We start from the raw sequence: 24525 nt of genomic DNA on the forward strand, positions 1-24525 counted from the left end.
AAAATAGTACCAGATTGGGGTTACCTGGCTTGTAATTATAGAGGAACCCTTCTTGGTGCTATATAGAACCCTTTTTTGAAGGTTCCATAAAGAACCATGCTCATAAGGTTCTAAATGAAAAAGGTTCTATTTAGCACCAAAAAAAGGATTCCGCTATGGTTATAACCCTTTTTGGGCCAATATAGAACCCTTTCTTTGGTTATGTATAACACCTTTATGAAGAATTGTTCTATAAACAACCTTTCATAATTTATTTTTTACTGTGTCAGCCGTATTATATGGTAAAAGGTGTTCTTTTTGTGTTGTATAAGTGTTATTATCAATATGGTTCCACATAGAACAGAGAGACATTATTGTGCCTTCTTCATGACTGCGTTGGTGTGTTTGGACCATGTTAACTCCTTAGTGATGTGGACACCGGGGAACTTAAAGCTCTCTACTCGCTCCACTACAGCCCCGTCGATGTGGAAGGGGGTGTGCTCGGCCCTCTGTTTACTGTAGTCCACAATCAGATTCTTTGTCTTGATGACATTGATGGAGAGGTTGTTGTCCTGGCACCACACTGCTGACACTGTAATTGGGCATAAATCAAGGCAGTGCAGTTGCAGCTTTCCTGAAGTCACCCAGAGGTGTGTTGATTGTTAACCTAACGTAGCAGGCATAAAAGAAACGACTGAGCAGTGTTTCCTTATTTCTGGTCCTGATTAGGGGGGAAAACTGTTGGGGGAGGTTCTCTTCTGCACTGTTCAACCAATCCAGTAAATGTGGAGGAGGAGTTAAGATGAAGTGTCGCCATATTAACGTCCAAAAGCGGAAGTTGTGTCACAGGCTCACTTTCCATTTCCCCTGAAAACCAGATGCCATCCGACCCCGCAGTGGGCGGTTGACTGTTGACTTCAACAGGGGGTGTGTAGAGAGAGGTGACGTGCTGGCTGGGTGTGTATGTGCTGTGTGTGTGTGTGTGTGTGTGTGTGTGTGTGTGTGTGTGTGTGTGTGTTACGTACGAAATGCTGGTGCCCCTCAGCCACTCGGGTGGATGAGCAGCATTCTCACGCTAAGGTGATGCTAACCGTACTACTCATTACCATACCTCTTACATTGATCACTTCCAGGGGATCCCAGAATCCGGACAATGGATGAAAGTGCAGGGCAGTTCTCTTTCATTGACCTTATGTTTCTGACCTGTGGAAAAGAGAAGATTGCTGGAAAACTCAAGTCTGTTGCCATTGCATTTGTCCACAGTCACACACAAAATAGTTTTAATCAGGCAACATAATCAAACCATACACACACACACACACAAACAAACACAGATATACATACACACACACACTTAAAAATAATTGATTCTCTGGTCTCAATCCCAAGCCATACTAAGTGTTTCAGTGGAGCCCACATCTATGGTCATTTTCACAAGTGGCAATATTGACACATAGGATACAACACACATGAAGCACAATGGACTTTCCATGACAGTGTTAAAGCAGACTATGTGTTAAAAGCCTTTCCACAACCAGTTGCCTACATTACCATCCTGTTTCTAAACATATAAAGACAGATGGTGGGCTCTGGACAGGCCAGCTCCACCTGTGGATGATACTGAGGTATTCCCAGAAGACCCACCAATGAGCAGCAGATAATGGTAATTCAACCCTATTTCCTATATAGTGCACTTATTTTGTCCAGGACCCATTTTGGGAATAGGGTGCCATTTGGGATGAAGCTAATGTATCAGTACAGACTGCAGAGGCACACACAAAACATAGGTTGTATTCACTATGGTGTTGCTGCCCTCTGCTGGTATGTATACATTACAGCTCTTCAAAGGTGCCTAATCAAATCAAAACAACGGAGCACACAGGATTAAAGTCCCAAATGGGACCCTATTCACTACATAGTGCACTACTTTTGACAAGAGCCCTATGGGCTAGGCACTTCCGCCCTGGATACCCTAAACCCTATTTTGCTAAACAAGTAGAAATCAGGAGGGAGGCAATGAGATAGAACACCCATTGAAATATAAATATATATATATAACTAAGTAGCCATGTGCTTTGTTGCCCTTACACATGTGTAAGGCCCTAGAAGTGTCATCGCCTGTACTTTAGGTAGCACTTACTGCACATTTATGCACTTTTTATGTAAAATTAAAATGTTTCAAAAAGTATTAATAGTACCAACAATCTTTTGACAAACAATCAAAGTCGAGTCGGTCTATACATTTCAACATCGGTTTGGTGTTTGTAGATCAAGAGCAGGTGCGAATCTAGCTCTGGTCAGGGGCTTCACTGCAGCTAACGTTAGTGAGCTTGCTAACGCTAAACCTTTCTTCATCAACGCTGAAACTCTTGACTGGTTTAGAGGCTTGATTTAATATTATTTTGTTACTCACCAGCGCCACCTGTAATTTCTCCAAAATACAAAATAAATAAAAATGTTTTGAGCATTATTTTTTACCGCCTCTTTTTTTCATAGCTGCAGCCTGCATGCGCATCCAACGCCAATGACGTATATATATATTGAAACAAAGAGATTGCATTGGTTGAAATCGGTAACGTCATCAATCGCGGGAATATTAGAAGAAGAAAAAAATGGCAAATCACATTTGGAATCTTCAGCTGACGACAGAGCAACAGCTGGATGAAGCACTCGGTGCTCCCGAGTGGCACAGTGGTCTAAGGCACTACATCTCAGTGCTAGAGGTTTAGGCTTTGGCTGGGTTAGGCCTTCATGCCTAGTTAAATAAAAAAATTAAGTGGTGTTGGAAGTTGTTGATATCCCTCTCTAATCCTCTGTAGGTGGGTGGTGTGCTTTGACAGGTGAGTGTTATTTGTTGTTAATTTACTTTAAGGCCTCGAGCTAAGAATTTAACTGTAGAAGAGATAACAAATAAATCTGATTGTAAAACAGCTTTTCTTTTTAGTCATCATATGGCTAACTGCAACATACTTTCTGAATGTGATACTACTAGCCAACTTAGAAAGGAAACAATATAGCTAGCTAGTTAATAACTAAACTTCCAGCAGCCTTTTCTAGCCTAGGCCCATCTGTTTTCTAGCTAGCTAACTAAGTTTTGTCTAGCTAGCTAGAACCTTCCATACAAACAATTCTAGATCAAACTGATTGTCTTGCAGATGTAAAGAACTGGCTGTTGTGGCCTCCCAACTGGTCGACGCATTGGCCAACCTGAGTCACCTGGGCCTGTAGCTAACTGACTGGGCATTCCTAACTTACTGTTCATAACTCTGGTGAGGTTGGGGCCTGGGTCGAGGTACAGAGGCCTCCTCAGCTGCTCCTTCAAGTAGGTGAATGCGCTTTCAACTCTCCCTGTCTCTGTTTTACTTGTTTGCTTTACTTGTTTGAAATCTTTTCTTCTCATTTTCTCCCTCTGTACCTTCAAGTTTATTTGTGTGATGTTTGTGTTCCAATGTATAGGATGTGTAGAGCTTGTATTTTGTAATGGTATGGTTGTCTGTCTCTCCCCCTCCATCCCTAATAGAAAATGTTTACTTCATAAACCTACCTCATCTGGTGATTTGACAACATGTGTTGTGGGAAACGGGTTATCTGTGAAGGATGACTTCCTTCTAGCATCCCACTCAGATTGTAGGCATACTCTACATCTATGACTTCTCCAAACCAACACTAGAGGGCAGCCAGCTACTACATCATAACCACAAAGTTGATGTGAGAAATTGAGAATCTTAGCATTGCATAGCCAAGCAGGCCTACTAATGTCTGAATTGACAAGCAATGTATTCTATTGCTAGAGTTCACTGGCACTGCCCTGGTTGAGCCTCTGGTCTGATCCCCGGCATAAGTGTGTGTTGCTTCCCAGGAATGCTTCAGAGAGAACACAGGGTACCTGGCACAGGTGAAATGGGGTCATCGAACAGATACTGCCTTGGGTGTATCTCAACAATCCACATCCTTGTATCGTTTCTCACATCTGCACTCATCCGATAAGACAGTATAGGTGAAAGTCATATGTAAACAGCCACCTAAGGGGACGTGCATTGACTAATCCTTGACAATAATGGTTTGCTGTCTGGCCCCATGTGTTTGTTGAACTGAAGTAGATAGGCAGGCATTAGGCTAGTACAAAATGTTTGCAATGTAGTGGTAATATTAATCATGCGCTTAATAGACAGTAGCTAAGAACATTTCTTTGCATGAAAACAAACTGATACTTGCCAGTAATGTAATTAAATCCTCCAAGACCTTCATTGACTCCCCATGAAGGAGAGGATAGACTTCAAGGTGATACTTCTCCCTTTCAAGGCCCTATGACACTGCGCCCTCCTACCTCTCACAGCCTCCCCAGCCTCACTGCCCTGACTGTTCAACTTTCAAACCAGACCAAATTGTTTCCAACTTGTTAAAGGAAAATTCCACCCCAAAACTATATTTTGGAATTTGTTTCATTAGTTCATTGTTGATATTCAGTCAGGGACCAGATTTCTATAACACATGATAAAATCTGCCATGTGTCAGCAACGTCTGAGCAGGGGAACACAACCAAGGTCAACAAGGCAGCATGATGCGTCGTTCAGAAACATGCATATCTCTTCCATAAAATGTTTGCGTTTTCAAACTAGTTTCCATTGGGAAACAGAATCCTACTCATTATTCCATATGATCAACCTACGTCACTTTTGTTTTGAGCCGACTTCTCCCCCGGTTCCAAAACAAATCACTTTTCATCTGGTAATTAAGGCACTACTGCACTATAAACCATGGAGTTTCAAACTGGGATCCGTGGAGGTACTGCAGGGGTCCGCGATTACTATTTTATTTAGCAAAACATTTTGGTGGAATTTTTGTTTGAATATCGCTAGCTATAACAGAATGCCATCGTGGATACCATTTTTATGTCTCTACGTCCAGTCTGAAGGAAMTTCAAAGTAGTTTCACAAGCCAATGCTAACTAGCATTACGGCAATGACTGGAAGTCTACAGGAACAGTATTATTATTTATTTATTTGTTTGGGGGAGGGGGGGGTAAATCAGTTTTAATATTGCAGATTGTGGCTTCTATCAATGTAATTGTCTGCATCATTTCCAATCCCCCAAAATTTTGGGGGTAAATATACAGTACCAGTCAAAAGTTTGGACACACCTACTCATTCAAGGCTTTATCTTTATTTGGACTATTTTCTACATTGTAGAATATGAGTGAAGACATCAAAATTATGAAATAACACATATGYAATCATGTAGTAACCAAAAAAGTGTTAAACAAATCAAAATATATGTTATATTTGAGATTCTTCAAAGTAGCCATACTTTGCCTTGATGACAGCTTTGCACACTCTTGGCATTCTCTCAACCAGCTCCATGAGGTAGTCACCTGGAATGCATTTCAAATAACAGGTGTGTCTTAAAGTTAATTTGTGGAATTTCTTTCCTTCTTAATGCTTTTGAGCCAATCAGTTGTGTTGTGACAAGGTAAGGGTTGTATACAGAAGATAGTCCTATTTGGTTAAAGACCAAGTCCATATTATGGCAAGAACAGCTCAAATAAGTCAAAAGAAACGACAGTGCATCATTTCTTTAAGACATGAAGGTCAGTCAATCTGGAAAAATTCAAGAACTTTTAATGTTTCTTCAAGTGCAGTCGCAAAAACCACAGGTTAAAGGAAGACACAGAGTTACCTCTGCTGCAGAGGGTAAGTTCATTAGAGTTACCAACCTCAGAAATTGCAGCCCAAATAAATGCTTCACAGACTTCAAGTAACAGACACATGTCAACATCAACTGTTCAGAGGAGACTGTGTGAATGAGGCCGGTGGAAATCTGTCCTTTGGTCTGATGAGTCCAAATTTGCGATTTTTGGTTCAAACCACTGTTTTTGTGAGACGCAGAGTAAGTGAACGGATGATCTCCACATGTGTGGTTCCCACAGTGAAGCATGGAGGAGGAGGTGTGATTGTGTGGGGGTGCGTTGCTGGTGACACTGTCGGTAAAAGAACATTAACTACCCCTACACTCTGTATTTTCCGCTGGCTGCCCTACCACAGATAGCACTGAGCTAGCCTGAAACAGCAGCATTTTGGATCTACCTTACTCAAGAAAGCAAAGAGGAGACCATGTTTGTATGTGGCTTTAATAACTCAATGATTCTTTTTTACATTGTTTGCAAACTGATATGTGACACGTATTAATGCCAATATAACATGGCAAAAATTTTGCTAAACAGGTGGGGTTCAAAACAGTTGGGGCTCTGCCCTTAATGACGGGTCGCCACTGCTAATGATGTGGTCCTCTGATCAAACATTACAACAAAATAAATGTGCATGTGCCCTGAATCCCCAYTTTGGGGAATTTTATTCTCCCTGACCTAGGGATGTGAATGTGGCTTGATTGTTAGTTCTCAATGATGGTATTATTAAAAATATATATATAGTTCAATATCTTTCCTGCATGCTTTCTATCTGGTTTTAGTCATTTAAGGCATGGTTTCCCAAAGTCAGTCCTGGGGACACAAATAATAAAAGCTTGATGATGAGCCACCCTTTGCCTTGATGACAGCTTTGTACACTCCTGGCATTTTCTCAACCAGGTTCACCTGGAATGCTTTTACAACAGTCTTGAAGGAGTTCCCACATATGCTTTTCCTTCACTCTGCGGTCCAACTCATCCCAAACCATCTCAATTGAGTTGATGTCGGGTGATTGTGGAGGCCAGGTCATCTGATGCAGCACTCCATCACTCTCCTTGGTCAAATAGCCCTTACTCATCCTGGAGATGTGTTTTAGGTCATTGTCCTGTTGAAAAACAAATGATAGTCCCACAGCACAAGCCAGATGGGATGGCAGTGGTTAGAGCATTGGGCTAGTAACCGAAAGGTTGCAAGTTCGAATCCCCGAGCTGACAAGGCACTAATCTGTTGTTCTGCCCCTGAACAAGGCAGTTAACCCACTGTTCCTAGGCTGTCATTGAAAATAAGAATTTGTTCTTAACTGACGTGCCTAGTTAAATAAAGGTTAAAAAAATAATAATAATGGTGTATTGCTGCAGAATGCTGTGGTAACTATGCTGGTTAAGTGTGCCTTGAATTCTAAATAAATCACTGACAGTGTCACCAGCAAAGCACCCTCACACCACCACCTTCTTCTCCATGCTTCATGATGGGAACCACACATGGGGAGATCATCTGTTCACCTACTCTGCGTCTCACAAATACACTGCGCTTTGAACCAAAAATCCCAAATTTGGACTCATCAGACCAAAGGACAGATTTCCACCTGTCTAATGTCCATTGCTTGTGCTCTTATCCAGAGTGACTTACAGGTAGTGCATTCATCTTAAGGTAGCTGGGTGAGACGACCACCAGTTTTAATATTAAAGTGGAATAATGTTGTCTTCCTCAGATTCTCCTTGGTACATACCCAGATGAATACTTTGATGAGGCAGCCCCCAAGCAGATGATGAAGTACCTGCAGGTAGTTGTCCTTCCTCAGCCAGTCAATCATGGAGAGGAATACCAAGCTTACACTGCCCTATAACTACCTGAACCCTGCTGAGATGGAGAATAGTGTGACCATATGAGTTCTACGGTTCCACAGAGAATGTTTATCACAATGTACCCGTGTTGCAGCCAGAGCTATGCAATTAATAATAGTAGTAATAATAGTAATAATAGTAAATAATAATAATAGTAGTAGTTGTAATAATAGCAATAATGACCTTTTTGGAGAGATAAGGAATCTAAATTGACACAATTTTGCCATCTTGCCATGGCTTCAGTAATACCAATGACCATGTTTTCTTGCCCTTCCTCTCATGCTGAAATGAAGGAGAGAAGTAGAAGGTTCTCAACCAAAGTGAGACGAGGTGCAACCAAAAACTTATATGACCGTTTTTTATGACACACACTTCTGCAAATGTTTGTCTGATTCAATGACCACAATAAGCAGTGTCTATCCTCAGTAATTGTTTTATTAAATGTATGTAAAGTTGTCTCTGGTTGGAGCAGCATAAAATATGTATTTTAATGGAAAATAAATTCAATAAAGCAATCAATGAAGCTTTATTGTTATGAGAAAATAAGAAACACCAGACAACATCCACAGGAAGAGCTGGATGAAAACAAGAAAGGCATATGGCTCTGGTAAAAAGTAATGGACTATATAGTGAATAAGGCCCCATTTGGGAAACAGGCATAAATCTACATCCTTTTGATAGTAACCCCATAATGTACTGTACATGGGCAGATAAAAAAAAAAGATATACTCTAGGAATTATACAGAAGATGGGAGGGATGTGAATGTGGCTTGATATTGATAATACGCAGGAGTGAAAATGCAAGATGGTGAAAAGAGATGTTATCGTAGGTGGTGTGTGGCAGAGAGAGAAAGAGAAAGGACACCCCTCCTAGCCTAGCCAGAGACAGAAAACACTATCCCCCTTTTGTCAGAGATAGGAGGACTAGACTAGACAGATGCTTAAACTTTCCACCTCTTTGAACAACCAAGTATTTCTCGATGCTTAGAACATATGCGCGTTACGCAGCATCTGAAAATGAACAATGCATTTATGAGATTCACTAAATAAAGGATTTAAAATACCGAAACGTCAGATTTATGAAGAAGTTTAGTAAAAAGTAACAATGAATAACTCTGTGCAGAACCAAACTGGTGCGAACTGGAGAACGGAATCAGTTATCATTTCTCTGGTCTTCTCGCTCATCTTCTTCGTCGGTACCTTGGGGAACGGATTGGTCCTCACTGTCCTCCTCTGGAACGGACAGATGAACACCAAAACAACAAACCTATTTATTCTGAACCTCAGCGTGGCAGACCTGTGCTTTATAGTGTTCTGCGTACCTTTTCAAGCCACTATCTACACTATGGATGAATGGGTATTTGGACCGTTCTTGTGCAAAGTCGTACACTTTATCATCTACCTTACCATGTATGCCAGCATCTTTACGCTCACCGCTGTGTCGTTGGACAGGTGCGTTTCACTTACCGTTAACAACAGTTTTTTATATATATATATAAGTTGAAATGGGTCGTATGTTGTGAAAGATAACATTTTAACTAGTTTAATGATTTTATTGTTATATTGTCAACATATATTTTTGCTGAAAAATACTTATTCATTGCAGAAGATCAGTCTTGTTACCCCATTTATATACAGTACTGTAATGGTATGAAGATGGTCTATAGGCAAATAGCCTACAGAGGGAAAGTGAGAAAGGGTGCATGATAGTCATTCTTGATTATTTTGTTCAGTGACACTCTCTGACCAATTAAAACATTTGAAAGAACACTCTCTGAGTTCCTTAAAAATATGAAAAAAAATGGTGTCTCCACACAGCCAAAGATTATATTGACAAGCTGGTCGAGGGACCGCTCTAACGATGGAAATACATGTCCATAAAAAGATGGAAGGCAGACGAGAGGATGCGAGATCGGGTGGGAACATTGTAGCCAATGAGCGGGCAGATATGCGTGTGAGCAACAGGCACAACTCCGATATAACATATACAAGTTGCCGAAATGCAACGTCTTCCACTTAGTCAAAAGTTTGGAAACACCGACTCATTCAAGGGTTTTTCTTTATTTTTACTATTTTCTACATTGTAGAATTATAGTGAAGACATCAAAACTATGAAATAACACATATGGAATCATGTTGTGACCAAAAAAGTGTTCAACAAATCAAAATACACTACCGTTCAAAAGCTTGGGGTCACTTAGAACTGTCCTTGTTTTTAAAAGAAAAGCAAATGTTTTGTCCATACATCAAATTGGACAGAAATACAGTGTAGACATTGTTAATGTTGTAAATGACTATTGTAGCTGGAAACGGCTGTTTTTATTGAATATCTATATAGGTGCGCAGAGGCCCATTATCAGCAACCATCACTCCTGTGTTCCAATGGCACGTTGTGTTAGCACATCCAAGTTTAGCATTTTAAAAGGCTAATTGATCATTAGAAACCCCTTTTGCAATTATGTTAGCACAGCTGAAAACTGTTGTCCTGATTTAAAGAAGCAATAAAACGGGCCTTCTTTAGACTAGTTGGGTATCTGGAGCATCAGCATTTGTGGGTTCAATTACAGGCTCAAAATGGCTAAAAACAAAGAACTCTCTTCTGAAACTCGTCAGTCTATTCTTGTTCGGAGAAATGAAAGCTATTACATGCCAGAAATTGCCAAGAAACTGAAGATCTCGTACAACTCTGTGTACTACTCCTTTCACAGAACTAACACATTGTGCCATTGGAACACAGGAGTGATAATTGCTGATAATGGGCCTGTGTACGCCTATGTAGATATTCCATTAAAAAATAGCCATTACCAGCTACAATAGTCATTTACAACATTATCAATGTCTACACTGTATTTCTGATCAATTTGATGTTATTTTAATAGACAAAAAATGTGTTTTTCTTTCAAAAACAAGGACATTTCTAAGTGACCCTAAACTTTTGAACGGTAGTATATATTTTATATTCTAGATTCTTCAAAGTAGCCCTCTTTGCCTTGATGACAGCTTTGCAAAAACTTTGCATTCTCTCAACCAGCTTAACCTGGAATGCTTTTCCAACAGTGTTGAAGGAGTTCTCACATATGCTGAGCACTTGTTGGCTGCTTTTCCTTCACAATGCGGTCCAACTCATCCCAAACCATGGGTTGAGGTCGGGTGATTGTGGAGGCCAAGTCATCTGATGCAGCACTCCATCAATCTCCTTCTTGGTCAAATAGTCCTTACACAGCCTGGAGATGTTATTGTCCTGTTGAAAAATAAATGATAGTCCCACTAAGCGCAAAACAGATGGGATGGCGTATTGCTGCAGAATGCTGTGGTAGTCTTGCTGTTAAGTGTGCCTTGAATTCTAAGTATATCACTGACAATGTCACCAGAAAAGCACCCCCACACCACAAAACCTCCTCCTCCATGCTTCACGGTGGGAACCACACATGGGGAGATCATCCGTTCACCTACTCTGCGTCTCATAAAGACACGGCGGTTTGAACCAAAAATCAAAAATTTGGACTCAGATTTACACCTGTCTAATGTCTATTGCTTGTGTTTCTTGGCCCAGCAAGTCTCTTATTATTATTGGTGTCCTTTAGTAGTGGTTTCTTTGCAGCAATTCAACCATGAAGGCCTGATTCACGCAGTCCCCTCTGAACAGTTGATGTTGAGAGGTGTCTGTTACTTTAACTTTGTGAAGCATTTATTTGGGCTGCAATTTCTGAGGCTTGTAACTCTAAGTAACTTATCCTCTGTATCAGAGGTAACTCTGGGTCTTCCTTTCCTGTGGTGGTCCTCATGAGAGACAGTTTCATCATAGAGCTTGATGGTTTTTGCGACTGCACTTGAAGAATCTTTCAAAGTTCTTAATGTTCCGTATTGCCTGACCTTCATGTCTCTTAAGGATCTGACCCTTTTTTTTGCCTAAATGTCATACCCAAATCGAACTGCCTGTTGCTCAGGACTTGAAGCAAGGATATGCATATTCTGATACCATTTGAAAGGAAACAGTTTGAAGTTTGTGGAATTAATGTGAAATTAATGAGAATATAAAACATTAGGTCTGGTAAAAGATATACAAACAAAAAAAACGGTTCCATCATCTTTGAAATGCAAGAGAAAGGCCATAATAAAATATTGCAGTTTAGGCGCAATTTAGATTTTGGCCACTAGGTGACAGAGGTGTCTGTGCAAAGTTTCAGATTGATCCAGTGAAGCATTGCAATACTAGACAATATTTTTTATCAAGTCCGCCCAAATGTGCCGAATTGGTCAATTGATACATTTCAAGTACATAACTATAGAGAACATATACAAATTATATGGTAATACAATATTTAAGTTTACACACTCCCAGGAATGTCATAAATGATGGATCATTAGCTTATAGACTAACTTTCACACATCTAGATGGCCGGGCGGGGTGGGTGTGGAGCCAGGGACAGCAGGGGTTCAAACTGTAGAACCCAGTTCCTACATTTGAATATTAAGATGGATTTTATCAAACAAACTATGCTACATTTTATCTCTGGGACCCTCAGGATAACAAATCAGAGCAAGATTACTGAATGTAAGTACATTATTTCACTTCAGAGGTGAATGTATCAAACCAGTTGCCGTGAGTTTTTTGTTGTTGTCCACTCCTCAAACAATAGCATGGTATGTTTTCCCTGTAATAGCTACTGTAAATTGGACAGTGCAGTTAGATTAACAATAATGTCATCTTTCTGCCTGTATAAGACATGTCTATGTCCTGGAAAGTTTGCAGTTACTTACAACGTCATGCTAATCACATTAGCGCACGTTAGCTCAACCATCCCGGTATAGGGACACCGATCCCGTAGAGGTTTTAAGTAATGATGGACTGTAATTTCCCTTAGCGTATTTGAGCTGTTCTTGCCATAATATGGACTTGGTCTTTAACCAAATAGGGCTATCTTCTGTATACAACCCTTACCTTGTCACTACACAACTGATTGGCTGAAATGCATTAAGAAGGAATGAAATTCCACAAATGAACTTTTAAGTGAACACATTTTAATTGAAATGCATTTCAGGTGACTACCTCATGAAGCTGGTTGAGAGAATGCCAAGAGTGTGCAAAGCTGTCATCAAGGCAAAGCATGGCTACTTTGAAGAATCTCAAATATAAAATATATTTTGATTTGTTTAACACTTTTTTGGTTACTACATGATTCCATGTGTTATTTCATAGTTTTGATGTCTTCACTCATATTCTACAATGTAGAAAATATTGAAAATAAAGAAAAACCCTTGAATGAGTAGGTGTATCCAAACTTTTGACTGGTACTGTATATCACTGCATTCGTTACAACCTGACCATTAGGACACTTCAAGTACCAGCTGTTCTGGATGGCTGTGTGATAACGCTCTCGGTAGCTGATGTGAGCAAGACCTTTAAACAGGTCAACGTTCACAAAGCCGCGGGGCCAGACGGATTACCAGGACGTGTACTCAAAGCATGCGCGGACCAACTGGCAAGTGTCTTCACTGACATTTTCAGTCTCTCCCTGACCAAGTCTGTAATACCTACATGTTTCAAGCAGACCACCAAGGAAGCGAAGGTAACCTACATAAATTATTATCGCCCCGTAGCACTCATGTCGGTAGCCATGAAGTGCTTTGAAAGGCTGGTCATGGCTCACATCAACAGCATCCTCCCGGATACCCTAGATCCACACTGCCCTTTCCCACCTGGACAAAAGGAACACCTATGAAAGAATGCTGTTCAACAAACACCATAGTGCCCACATAGCTCATCTTTAAGCAAAGGACCCTGGGACTAAACACCTCCCTCTGCAACTGGATCCTGGACTTATTGATGGGCCGCCCCCAGGTGGTAACGGTAAGCAACAACATGTCTGCTACGCTGATCCTCAACACTGGGGCCCCTCAGGCGTGTGTGCTTAGTCCCCTCCTGTACTCCCTGTTCACCCACGACTGCATGGCCAAACACGACTCCAACACCATCAGTAAGTTTGATGATGACACAACAGTGATATGCCTGATCACTGACAACGATGAGACAGCCTATAGGGAGGAGGTCAGAGACCTGGCAGTGTGGTGCCAGGACAACAACCTCTCCCTCAATGTGAGCAAGACAAAGGAGCTGGTGGACTACAGGAAAAGACGGGCCAAACAAGCCCCCATTAACATCGACGGGGCTGTAGTGGAGCAGGTCGATAGAGGTTGAGATCTTCAAGATTGTTGGTGTCCACATCACCAACAAACTATCATAGTCAAAACACACCAGACAGTAGTGAAGAGGGCATGACAAAACCTTTTCCCCCTCAGGAGACTGAAAAGATGTGGCATGGGTCCCCAGTTTCTCAAAAAGTTGTACAGCTGCACCATCGAGAGCATCCTGACCAGTTGCATCACCACCTGGTATGGTAACTGCTCGTTATCTGACCGAGAGGCGCTACAGAGGGTAGTGTGTACGGCACAGTACATCACTGGGGCCAGGCATCCTGCCATCCAGGACCTATATACTAGTCGGTGTCAGAGGAAAGCCCCAAAAAATGTCAGACTCCGGTCACCCAAGTCACATACTGTTTTCTCTGCTACCGCACGGCAAGCGGTACCGGATCGCCCAAGTCTAGGACCAAAAGGTTCCAGCTTCTACCCCCAAGCCATAAGACTGCTGAACAATTAATAAAATGGCCACCATATTATTTACATTGACACCACCTCCATTTGTTTTTTACACTGCTGCTACTTGCTGTTTATTATCTATGCACAGTCACGTCACCCCTACCTACATGTAAAAATTACCTCGACTAACCTGTACCCCTGCACATTGACTCGCATCCAGTACCCCCTGTATATAGAGACTCATTAGTGTTATTTTATTGTGTTACCTTTTATTGTTTTTTACTTTAGTTTATTTGGTAAATATTTTCTTAACTCTTTCTTGAACTGCGCTGTTGGTTAAGGGCTTGTAAATAAACATTTTGCGGCAAGGTCTACACATGTATTCGACGCAGGTGACAAATAACGTTTTGATTTGATAAGCCTCAAATCAGCAATTTTTTTGTTGACCAAATTCGATACTCTCTCGTTGATCTCCATACAAAAATACCTCACTTTGTGGTCTTGTTTTTGTGGACAGACTTTGGGCAGAGTAAACCCTCTCGCTTCATTTCATCCTCTCTAATACAGTCTAACGTCAGTGTTTAGGGTACAATTTGGAATTTGCAGGGCAAATACCTTCTGAGGGGCAGGTGCTCAAAGTGAAAGGAAATAGGGATTATAAAGGGCATTGTGTGACATCACAAAATCTCAAATTTGAATACACATCTTATTAACATCTTATTTTTATTGGGGTGGCCGGTAGCCTAGTGGTTACAGCATTGGGACAGTAACCAAAAGGTTGCTAGATTGAATCCCTGAGCTGACAAGGTAAACATCTGTTGTTCTGCCCCTGAACAAGGCAGTTAACCCACTGTTCCTAGGCTGTCATTGAAAATAAGAATTTGTTCTTAACTGACTTGCCTAGTTAAATAAAAGTTTTTAAAAAATGTCTTACCTAATTAAAATATATACCACAGAAGTCGTGTTCAGAGGGGTGTGGTTTACATAACTAGGTAGTGTCAAAATTTTACTGCAGCGTGTCAGCAAATATAATTTGAGATTTAAGGCAAAGATACTTATAGGTTTCCGATTTCATTTGTGTCTGGTGCTAGCTAGTAATTGGGCGGATTCAATTATGCTGACCCGCCTGTTAATGTGATCTGGTGATAACGGGGAGGGAGGAGCATGAGTGCCCTTCTCAAATCACGACAGTAATCTACACAGAGTCATTTTTGTCAACGGGGWGCATTGTTCAGAAACATACATCTCTTTTCCATAAAATCTATTTTTAAATGTTCCCACTTGTTTTAATTGGGATGGCAGATAAAGCTCTAACGCAATCACTGTTGCATGTGAAAACACAGAATCCTACTCATTACTCCACATGCTCCTTTTTTATTTAACTAGGCAAGTCAGTGCAGACCAAATTGCTATTTTACAATGACGGCCTACCCTGGCCAAACCCGGACAACACTGGGCATATTGTGCGCCACCCTATGGGACTCCTGATCACAGCCAGTTGTCATACAGCCCAGGGTCAAGCACTGAGATGCGAGATGCAGTGCTGTAGACTGCTGCGCCACTCAGGAGCCCTCCTATGTCACTTTGCCTTGAGCTGACTTTGCGTGGGCTTCGAAAGGGGCACCTGGATCACGCTCGGGAGGCAGCCCGGACCCAAAAGGAATGCAATCAACTTTCACCTGGTGCACAACACGCCGACACAGGCGCCCGAGCAAGATTAATCGAACCCCCTCACTGGCTAGCTAGGTCTTCAGCCAGCATGGAACAAAATGGGAGGAAGGCTTGCCCGAAACTCTTACGCAGTTGTCAAGTCATTACATCAAGAGACATGCCAAAACAGAAAATTGACACAGATTTCTTGACTTCATTGATAGTCATGATACTATATATGAACATTATCAGACAGTCAATATACTATATATTCAATCAAAAGTTTAAGCGGAAATTGTCCAAAGTGAACTAGCTTGTCAGTGCTGACAGTTCCATTTGGGCTAGTTAGCAAAATTATACAGCCAACATTTTGTCTATATAATGCTGTTAACCAAACAGTTGGATAAGCAAATCATTTTTGAAACCATGATGTAATGTATGACAGGATTGGATGTTGCATGCATATCAATGTTGTTTGAGTTGCTTTTGTATCAGTGTAACAGTATTGCTTCCGTCCCTCTCCTCCCCCCTCTGCACACATAGACAACAGCCACCCTCGAAGCATCGTTACCCATCGCTCGTCAAAAGCAGCAGCCCTTGCAGAGCAAGGAGAACAACTACTTCAAGGTCTCAGAGCGAGTGACMTCACCGATTGAAACGCTATTAGCGCGCACCCCGCTAACTAGCTAGCCATTTCACATCGGTTACATCCGCAAATTTGCTTGAGATAATATCACTGCAACACTGCTCACTGAGTCCATGGTGCTTGACATAGGCATTTTCAAAGAACCTTCAGTCAAAGTCCGCTCCCCACCCACTTATCCTACTAGCTCCCCGCCCACGTAGTCTGCCTTTTTAAACTTCCTGGTAGTTTGACATGAGAGAAAAACTGCACTTCTTCTCAAATTTTTGGCATTTTTATTGTGAAAGAATATTATGGGAGATGTTTAAGTCACGCAAAAGGCTATTTTATATGGGAATCAGAATGACTGTTTGGGACCTTTAAAATATGTTTCTTTCCATTTGTCAAATGGCAGATGCACAGAGCAGAATTTGGCTGCTGGAATTAATTTGTGTGTGGACGAACCTGCACAGGTAGCCTACATGAGCCTTTGATTGTTTGGCAATCAGATGAAAACATCATGACTGGTTGTTTTTATGCCACATTAAAAGGTAATACATTTTTCTTAAGTTAATTGACAAATGTGTTCTACTAGGCCCACACATCTTATGAAATGAAAAGGGATTCTATATGTAATTCTATGATGAGGCCCATAGTGCACACAAGCACACAAAAAAACAATGGTTCTCAATAGTAACAAATAGGGGTTATTTGGCTTGTAACCATAGCAGAACCCTTTTTGTTGCTATATAGAACCCTTTTTTGAAGGTTCACAAATAACCATGCACATAATGTTTTAAATGGAACCTGTATGGTGCTATAAAGAACCATTTTCTATGGTTTGCCTCATGCAACTCGACACATCCCCTTCGCATAGAGTTGATCAGGCTGTTGATTGTGGCCTGTGGAATGTTGTCCCACTCTTCAATGGCTATGTAAAGTCGATCCAGAGCATCCCAAGCAAGCTTATTGGCTGAAATGTCTGGTGAGTATGCAGGCCATGGAAGAATGGGACATTTTCAGCTTCCAGGAATTGTGTACAGATCCTTGCAACATAGGTCCGTGCATTATCATGCTGAAACATGAGGTGATGGCGGCGGATGAATGGCACGACAACGGGCCTCAGGATCTCGTCATGGTATCTCTGTGCACTGAAATTGCCATCGATAAAATGCAATTGTGTACGTTGTCCGTAGCTTATGCCTCCCAACATTGACATCAGAAAACCACTTGGCCACACAACGGCAAACGTCTGCCCGGTACTGTTGAAACCGGGATTAATTCGTGAAGAGCACACTTCTCCAGCGTGCAAGCAGAAATTGCAAGTGATAATTTGCCCACTGAAGTCCGTTACAACGTCGGATTGCAGTCAGGTCAAGACCCTGGGGAGGATGACAAACACACAGATGAGCATCCGTGAGACGGTTTCTGACAGTTTGTGCATAAATTCTTCAGTTGTGCAATCCCACATTTTCATCAGCTGTCCGGGTGGCTGGTCTCAGATGATCTCGCAAGTGAAGAAGCCGAATGTTGAGGTCCTGGGCTGGAGTGGTTACACGTGGTCTGCGGTTGGACGTAGTGTCAAATTCTCTAAAATGATGTTTGGAGGTGGCTTTTGGTAGAGAAATTAACATTAAATTCTCTGGCAAAAGCTCTGGTGGACATTCCTGCAGTCAGCATGCCTATTGCACGCTCCCTCAACTTGAGACATCTGTGACATTGTGTTGTGTGACAAAACTGCATATATTAAAGTCGCCTTTTATTGTCCAGAGCACAGGGTGTTCCAGTGTAATGATCACGCTGTTTAATCAGATTCTTGATATGCCGCACCTGTCAGGTGGATGGATTATCTTGGCAAAGGAGAAATGCTCACTAACAAAGATGTAAACAAATTTGTTCATAAAGTTTGAGAGAAATAAGCCTAATGCGCATCTGAAAAWTTTTWGGGATCTTTTATTTCAGCTCATGAAACATGGGACAACACATTGCATTTATATTTTTTATTTAGTATAATTATATAACACAACACATTAAAGAAACTAGAATAACATTCTCACTCACGGTTGCACAAAAAGACCTGGGTGCAAACCATGCCCCAAAATATTGTAATGCACCGCCCCTACATTTGAAAGATCACTAAAAGAGTAAAGAACCCTTTTGAGAACTTGAAATAATTTTTGAAGCGCTCAAATGGTTCTTTGAGTTCTTATGGTTCTAGATAGAACAATCATCCTTCCCTAAGAAGCCTTGAGGAAACCTACTTTTTTTGTGTGTAGGAGGTCCCGTAATGGAAATAAATTACATCTACTTTCAACCCTGCTTATAACATTTCTACAGCTAGGCGCCGGTAGTTTCTGCTTGTGCAACAGCAGGAAGACGACTGCAGTGCACGCTCATTTGGGGGCAGAGTAGCGGGGAGAGGTGATTTTCCAAGATTCAAACATTTGAAATTAGCAAATTTGATGGACAATTCTTTACCGGACAGGATAAAAAATAAATAAAAAAATGAAAATGTATTCATAAGAAAATGCTACCAATCTGACAGGGCACTTTTTTCTCATAGGAGGACATACCTGGGTATTATATTATGTATCACTAAATCCTGTCTGTCCAACTATCTGAGTCCACCTCTTCTTCCTATTGTTGACCCCGAAGGTATCTGGCCATCCGCTACCCTCTCCGTTCCAGGGAGATGAGGACCCATCGTAACGCCCTGACGTCCATCTGTGTGGTGTGGGGTTTGTCCCTGGTCTTCTCTGGCCCGTACCTGAGCTACTACCAACAGATGGACCTGGACGGCACCGTGGTTTGCATCCCCGCCTGGCAGTTCCAGGACAGGCGCCTTATGGACGTCTGCACCTTCTTCTTCGGCTACCTCATCCCTGTCCTCACCCTCAGCCTGACCTACGCCAGAACCATCCYCTACCTGTGGACCACAGTGGACCCCATGAAGGACATGTCTGAGTCCAGGAGAGCAAAGAGGAAAGTCACCAAGATGATTATTATCGTAGCGGTGCTCTTCTGCCTCTGCTGGCTTCCCCATCACCTGGTTATACTGTGTATGTGGTTTGGTCACTTTCCGCTAAACCACACCACCTATATACTCCGTATTCTCTCTCACCTGGTGGCCTATGCTAACTCCTGTCTCAACCCTATAGTGTATGCCCTGGTGTCCAAACACTTCCGGAAGGGATTCCGGAAGGTGTTTGACTGTGTGTTGAGTAAGAGGGTGGTGAACCGGGTGCATGTGTTTCAGGCGGCGCATGTGGTCAGCACGGTGGAGGTGGGGTCCAGTGAGACGTCCAATCAGAGCCTGGGGTCACAGCGAGGAGATAGTGCCGGACTAACCACATCTGGGGCCCTGGGCAAGAAGAATTTGGAGGCCCCGCTCATGGCAGTGGAGAGATTTTCTTTTTAAGCTAACTTCCTGCAATTCCAACCTGGACTCAGGGGTAGACATAACATAGTAAATCGGTCTCCCTCAATATAGCATGATATGTTAAGTTTCGTATGGAATGTATTAATTTGTGGATCTCCATCACCCATTTTGTATGATATATTACAAATTGCAATTCGTATGATATTTCACAAATGTAAAAATAAATGTGGCTAATGTTAGCTAGGTGACTAGTTGGCTAATTTAAGCTAGGTTAGGGGTTATGGTTAGGGGAAGTGTTAGCTAACGTACTAAGTAGTTGCAAATTAATAAATAGTTGCCCATGATGTGAACATTTGCATTGCTAGATGTTTGTGTTATATCCCCACCCATCACCCCGACCAACTTCCCACCTTTTGTTTTTAGCTTAGTAACCTTATGTCTTATGTAACTATACCAAACGTAACATATCATARTAATCAGAGTGTCACAGATTTACTTTTACTATGTTATGTCTAGTCTTTGAGGCCAGGCTAACAATTCTAAACATTTTGCCATAGGGCAGAGAGAAAAATATGCTGTTTATAGAAAATGTCTTGCATTTCTACACTTTTTGCCATGTGGCGGAGGGAAAATGTTGCCGTTTTAAATTAGATTTCCTACTATTCCACAAATTTTGCCATGGGGCTGAGAGATGATTTTTGAGTTTTAAAGCATATTTCTTCCTATTCTATTCTATACAGTACATTTTGTCATTGGGCTGAGAGAAAATGTTCCCGATTTAAAGCTAATTTCTCTTACACCTTATGTTATCTGATCAGGGCAGGCTCTAGCCTTTTGGGGGCCCTAAGTAAGTTTTGATTGGGGAATAATAATAATAATAATAATAAATAAGAGACTGTCCATGAAACAAACTGTCAGTGAACAGTCACCTGCTGAGGATGATGCTACTGAACCACAAAATGTTTGCAATACTAAATTCAACATGTAAATACTTAAGGGACAGTTCAAAGTTTACAAACATTTTCACCTTGTACTGTAAAATTGCACACCCTCCTCCCTCATAGAATTAACTTAAAACAATGTTTTAAGAATAACAATACATGGATATCGACTTTTCCACTTTAGTGTGCTTGATGCCATCCAGAGCTGCAGGCCAAAAGATTGAGGGTTTGCTGTCCACCATGGATGAGCTAACTCTCCCTGCCTGTTTCAATAGAACTGCACTATGATCAAAGCTGGCTGCAGACAATTATCAGCTAGGTGGAAATCAGATTTTACATTTTGATGCTATATTCATAATTATATAAAATATATGCAACTAATTTTCCATCAACAGGTTTCTATGCCACTGTCTGCACAGTTTGGATGCTGGAAAAATATTTTGGTGAACATGCGCAGGTAGACTACAGGAGACTTTTGAAGTAGCCTAATCAGATTAAAACATTGTGACTGGTTGTGTTTATGCCACACATAAAATTACATACATTTTAGAAGTTAAATAACAAATATTTTGTCTATATTGAAGCATTAGGTGCACAACTAATACGATGGGAAGCGGAGTTACGCTTTTCTGAATAACTGAGCCTGCTGGGAGCATATTATTATAAGACAACTGATCGAAATGGAATGAAATATGCAATTTACAGAATATAGTAGAATTTTGTGCACACTTGAAAAAAATAATACAATTAATTATTAATTTCCCCTTAGGTGTTGTAGGCTAGTCTGGGTAGCCTTGTCCCTCAACAAGAAGAATTGAAGAAGAAAACCATCCTTAGAATGGAATCGGAATTTAGAATTGGAATTTAGACAGTCTGAATTGGAATATAATTGGAAAATAAAAACAAAATTGGAATGGAATTTGAATAAAACATTGTAATTGTGCAAATTCCATTTACTGGATTAAATGCATTTAGCATTGAAATTGAATGCAGATGTTGTTTAAAATCAAATAAATATAAGTATTACTGTTTATAAATATATTTTTTATTTTGGTCCAATTAAAGTGATAGTTCAGCCAAATGACATATTAGTTTCTTTACCCTTAAGCAGTCTATGAACTATGTCATTTTGTCGATGCATTTTATATGGAGGCAGAATTTGAATTCTACTAATTTATTGTTTACTCAATTATTGCATCTACAACATATACATCTACAACATATGCCATTTAGCAGAACKTTTTATCAGATGCAATTTACAGTGACGTACGCATACATTTTTTACCTAAGGGTGTTCCCGGGTATTGAACCCACTATCCTGTCATTGATACCATGTTGCTCAGTTGGTAGAGCATGGCACTTGCAACGCCAGGGTTGTGGGTTTGATTCCCACGAGGGACCATTACAAAAATATATGCACTCACTACTGTAAATTGCTCTGGATTAAGTGTCTGCTAAATGACAAGTATGTGGCAAGAGCCATGTGCTACCAATTGAGCACTGCAACATTCTGTATTGCTTACTTTAAGACTTGGAAAAATACATTATAAATGACGTCAGGCGGCTGATTAAAATAATTCCCAGCATGCTGTTTTGCTGGTCTATTTTTCAAATTATTTGATTATATGTGTGTGGTTTTGGATGTACAAGGATTGTTATATTATGCTGAGCAAAGACAAACAAAAAATATTTTTTAAAGTCTACTATAATCTGTTGGATTTTTTTGCACCCATTATTGAGATGGTGGAACCAGTTAATATGGTTTGGGTTGTTTGGGGATAGTTCCTAACCTTGTCTGAATGTATAAAGTTGGAAATTGAATATTCTAAACTTGACATTTGGCTAGATTTCAGTGGGAATTAAACACCACCCTGAAGATCATCAAAAATTAATGAAATGTGTTGTGTAAGTCCAATACAGTTGAAGTCAGAAGTTTACATACACCTTAGACGAATACATTTAAAATCAGTTAAGCACAATTCTTGACATTTAATCTTTGTAAAAATGTATTTTAAGAATGTGAACTGTCAGAATAATAGTAGAGAGAAGGATTTATTTCAGATTTTATTTCTTTCATCACATTCCCAGTGGGTCAGAAGTATTTGGTAGCATTGCATTTAAATTGTTCAACTTGGGTCAAACGTTTCAGGTAGCCTTCCACAAGCTTCCCACAATAAGTTGGGTGAATTTTGGCCCATTCCTCCTGACAGAGCTGGTATAACTGAGTCAGGTTTGTAGGCCTCCTTGCTCGCACACGCTTTTTCAGTTCTGCCCACAAATGTTCTGTAGGATTGAGGTCAGGGCTTTGTGATGGCCAATCCAATACCTTGACTTTGTTGTCTTAAGCCATTTTAGCCACAACTTTGGAAGTATGCTTGGGTCATTGTCGATTTGGAAGACCCATTTGCGACCAAGCTTTAACTTCCTGACTTGAGATGTTGCTTCAATATATCCCCATAATTTTCCTCCCTCATGATGCCATCTATTTTGTCAAGTGCACCAATCCCTCCTGCAGCAAAGCACCCCCCAACATGATACTGCCAACCCCATGCTTCACGGTTGGGATGGTGTTCTTCGGCTTGCAAGCATCCCCCTTTTTCCTCCAAACATAACAATGGTCATTATGCCGCCAAAACAGTTCTATTTTTGTTTCATCAGACCAGAGGACATTTCTCCAAAAAGTATGATCTATGTCCCCATGTGCAGTTGCAAACCATAGTCTGGCTTTTTTTATGGCTGTTTTGGAGCAGTGGCTTCTTCCTTGCTGAGTGGCCTTTCAGGTTATGTCGATATAGGACTCGTTTTACTGTGGATATAGATACTTTTGTACCTGTTTCCTCCAGCATCTTCACAAGGTCCTTTACTGCTGTTCTGGGATTCATTTGCCCTTTTCGCACCAAAGTACGTTCATCTCTAGGGGACAGAACACGTCTCCTTCCTGAGCAGTATGATGGCTGCGTCGTCCCATGTTATTTTTACTTGCGTACTATTGTTTGGTACAGATGAACATGGTATCTTCAGGCATTTGGAAATTTCTCCCAAGGATGAACAGGCTTGTGGAGGTCTACACATTTTCTTCTGAGGTCTTGGCTGATTTCTTTASATTTTCCCATGATYTCAATTTGTAAGTCGCTCTGGATAAGAGCGTCTGCTAAATGACTTAAATGTAAATGTAAATATCAAGCAAAAAAGCACTGAGTTTGAAGGTAGGCCTTGAAATGCATCCACAGGTACACCTCCAATTGACTAAAATATTATATTGATGTCAATTAGCCTATCAGAAGCTTCTAAAGCCATGACGTAATTTTCTGGAATTTTCCAAGCTGATTAAAGGCACAGTCAACTTACACGGAACCCAAACCGGCTGCGCGCGTGCGCTATCGTGCATAAATGTATTTTGCCCCCCCACACCAAACGCGATCACGACACGCAGGTTAAAATATCAAAACAAACTCTGAACCAATGACATTAATTTGGGGACAGGTCTTAAACATGTATGGCAATTTAGCTAGCTTGCTTGCACTTACTAGCTAACGTTAATTTGTCCTATTTAGCTATCTTGCTGTTGCTAGCTAATTTGTCCTGGGATATAAACATTGAGTTGTTATTTTTCCTTAAATGCACAAGGACCTCTACTCCGACAATTAATCCACACATAAAACGTCCAACCGAATCGTTTCTAGTCATCTCTCCTCCTTCCAGGCTTTTTCATCGTTTAACTTATATGGTGATCGCATCTAAACTTTCYTTGTATTACCACGACTACAGGCAAAACAGTTTGTCTTTCAATCACCCACGTGGGTATAACCAATGAGGAGATGGCACGT

At 40.9% G+C, this 24525-nt stretch overlaps 1 protein-coding gene and 1 long non-coding RNA gene across 2 annotated transcripts; both read left to right on the top strand.

Annotated features, from left to right (window-relative positions):
* The first annotated feature begins 2625 nt into the window (after positions 1-2625).
* Positions 2626-8023, top strand: LOC139029250 (uncharacterized). The gene is made up of 3 exons (XR_011481543.1): positions 2626-2819; positions 3135-3301; positions 7374-8023. It is a non-coding gene; the product is annotated as an uncharacterized lncRNA (long non-coding RNA).
* Positions 8024-8611: 588 nt separating this feature from the next.
* LOC111977967 (galanin receptor 2a) lies at positions 8612-20161 on the top strand. The gene is made up of 2 exons (XM_024007734.1): positions 8612-8958; positions 19034-20161. Exons 1-2 carry the CDS (start codon positions 8612-8614, stop codon positions 19794-19796), a joined length of 1110 nt encoding a protein of 369 aa, XP_023863502.1. The 3' UTR covers positions 19797-20161.
* The last annotated feature ends 4364 nt before the right edge of the window (positions 20162-24525 follow it).

This window comes from Salvelinus sp. IW2-2015, linkage group LG18 (assembly GCF_002910315.2).
Source record: "Salvelinus sp. IW2-2015 linkage group LG18, ASM291031v2, whole genome shotgun sequence".
NCBI classification, from domain to species: Eukaryota; Metazoa; Chordata; class Actinopteri; order Salmoniformes; family Salmonidae; genus Salvelinus; species Salvelinus sp. IW2-2015.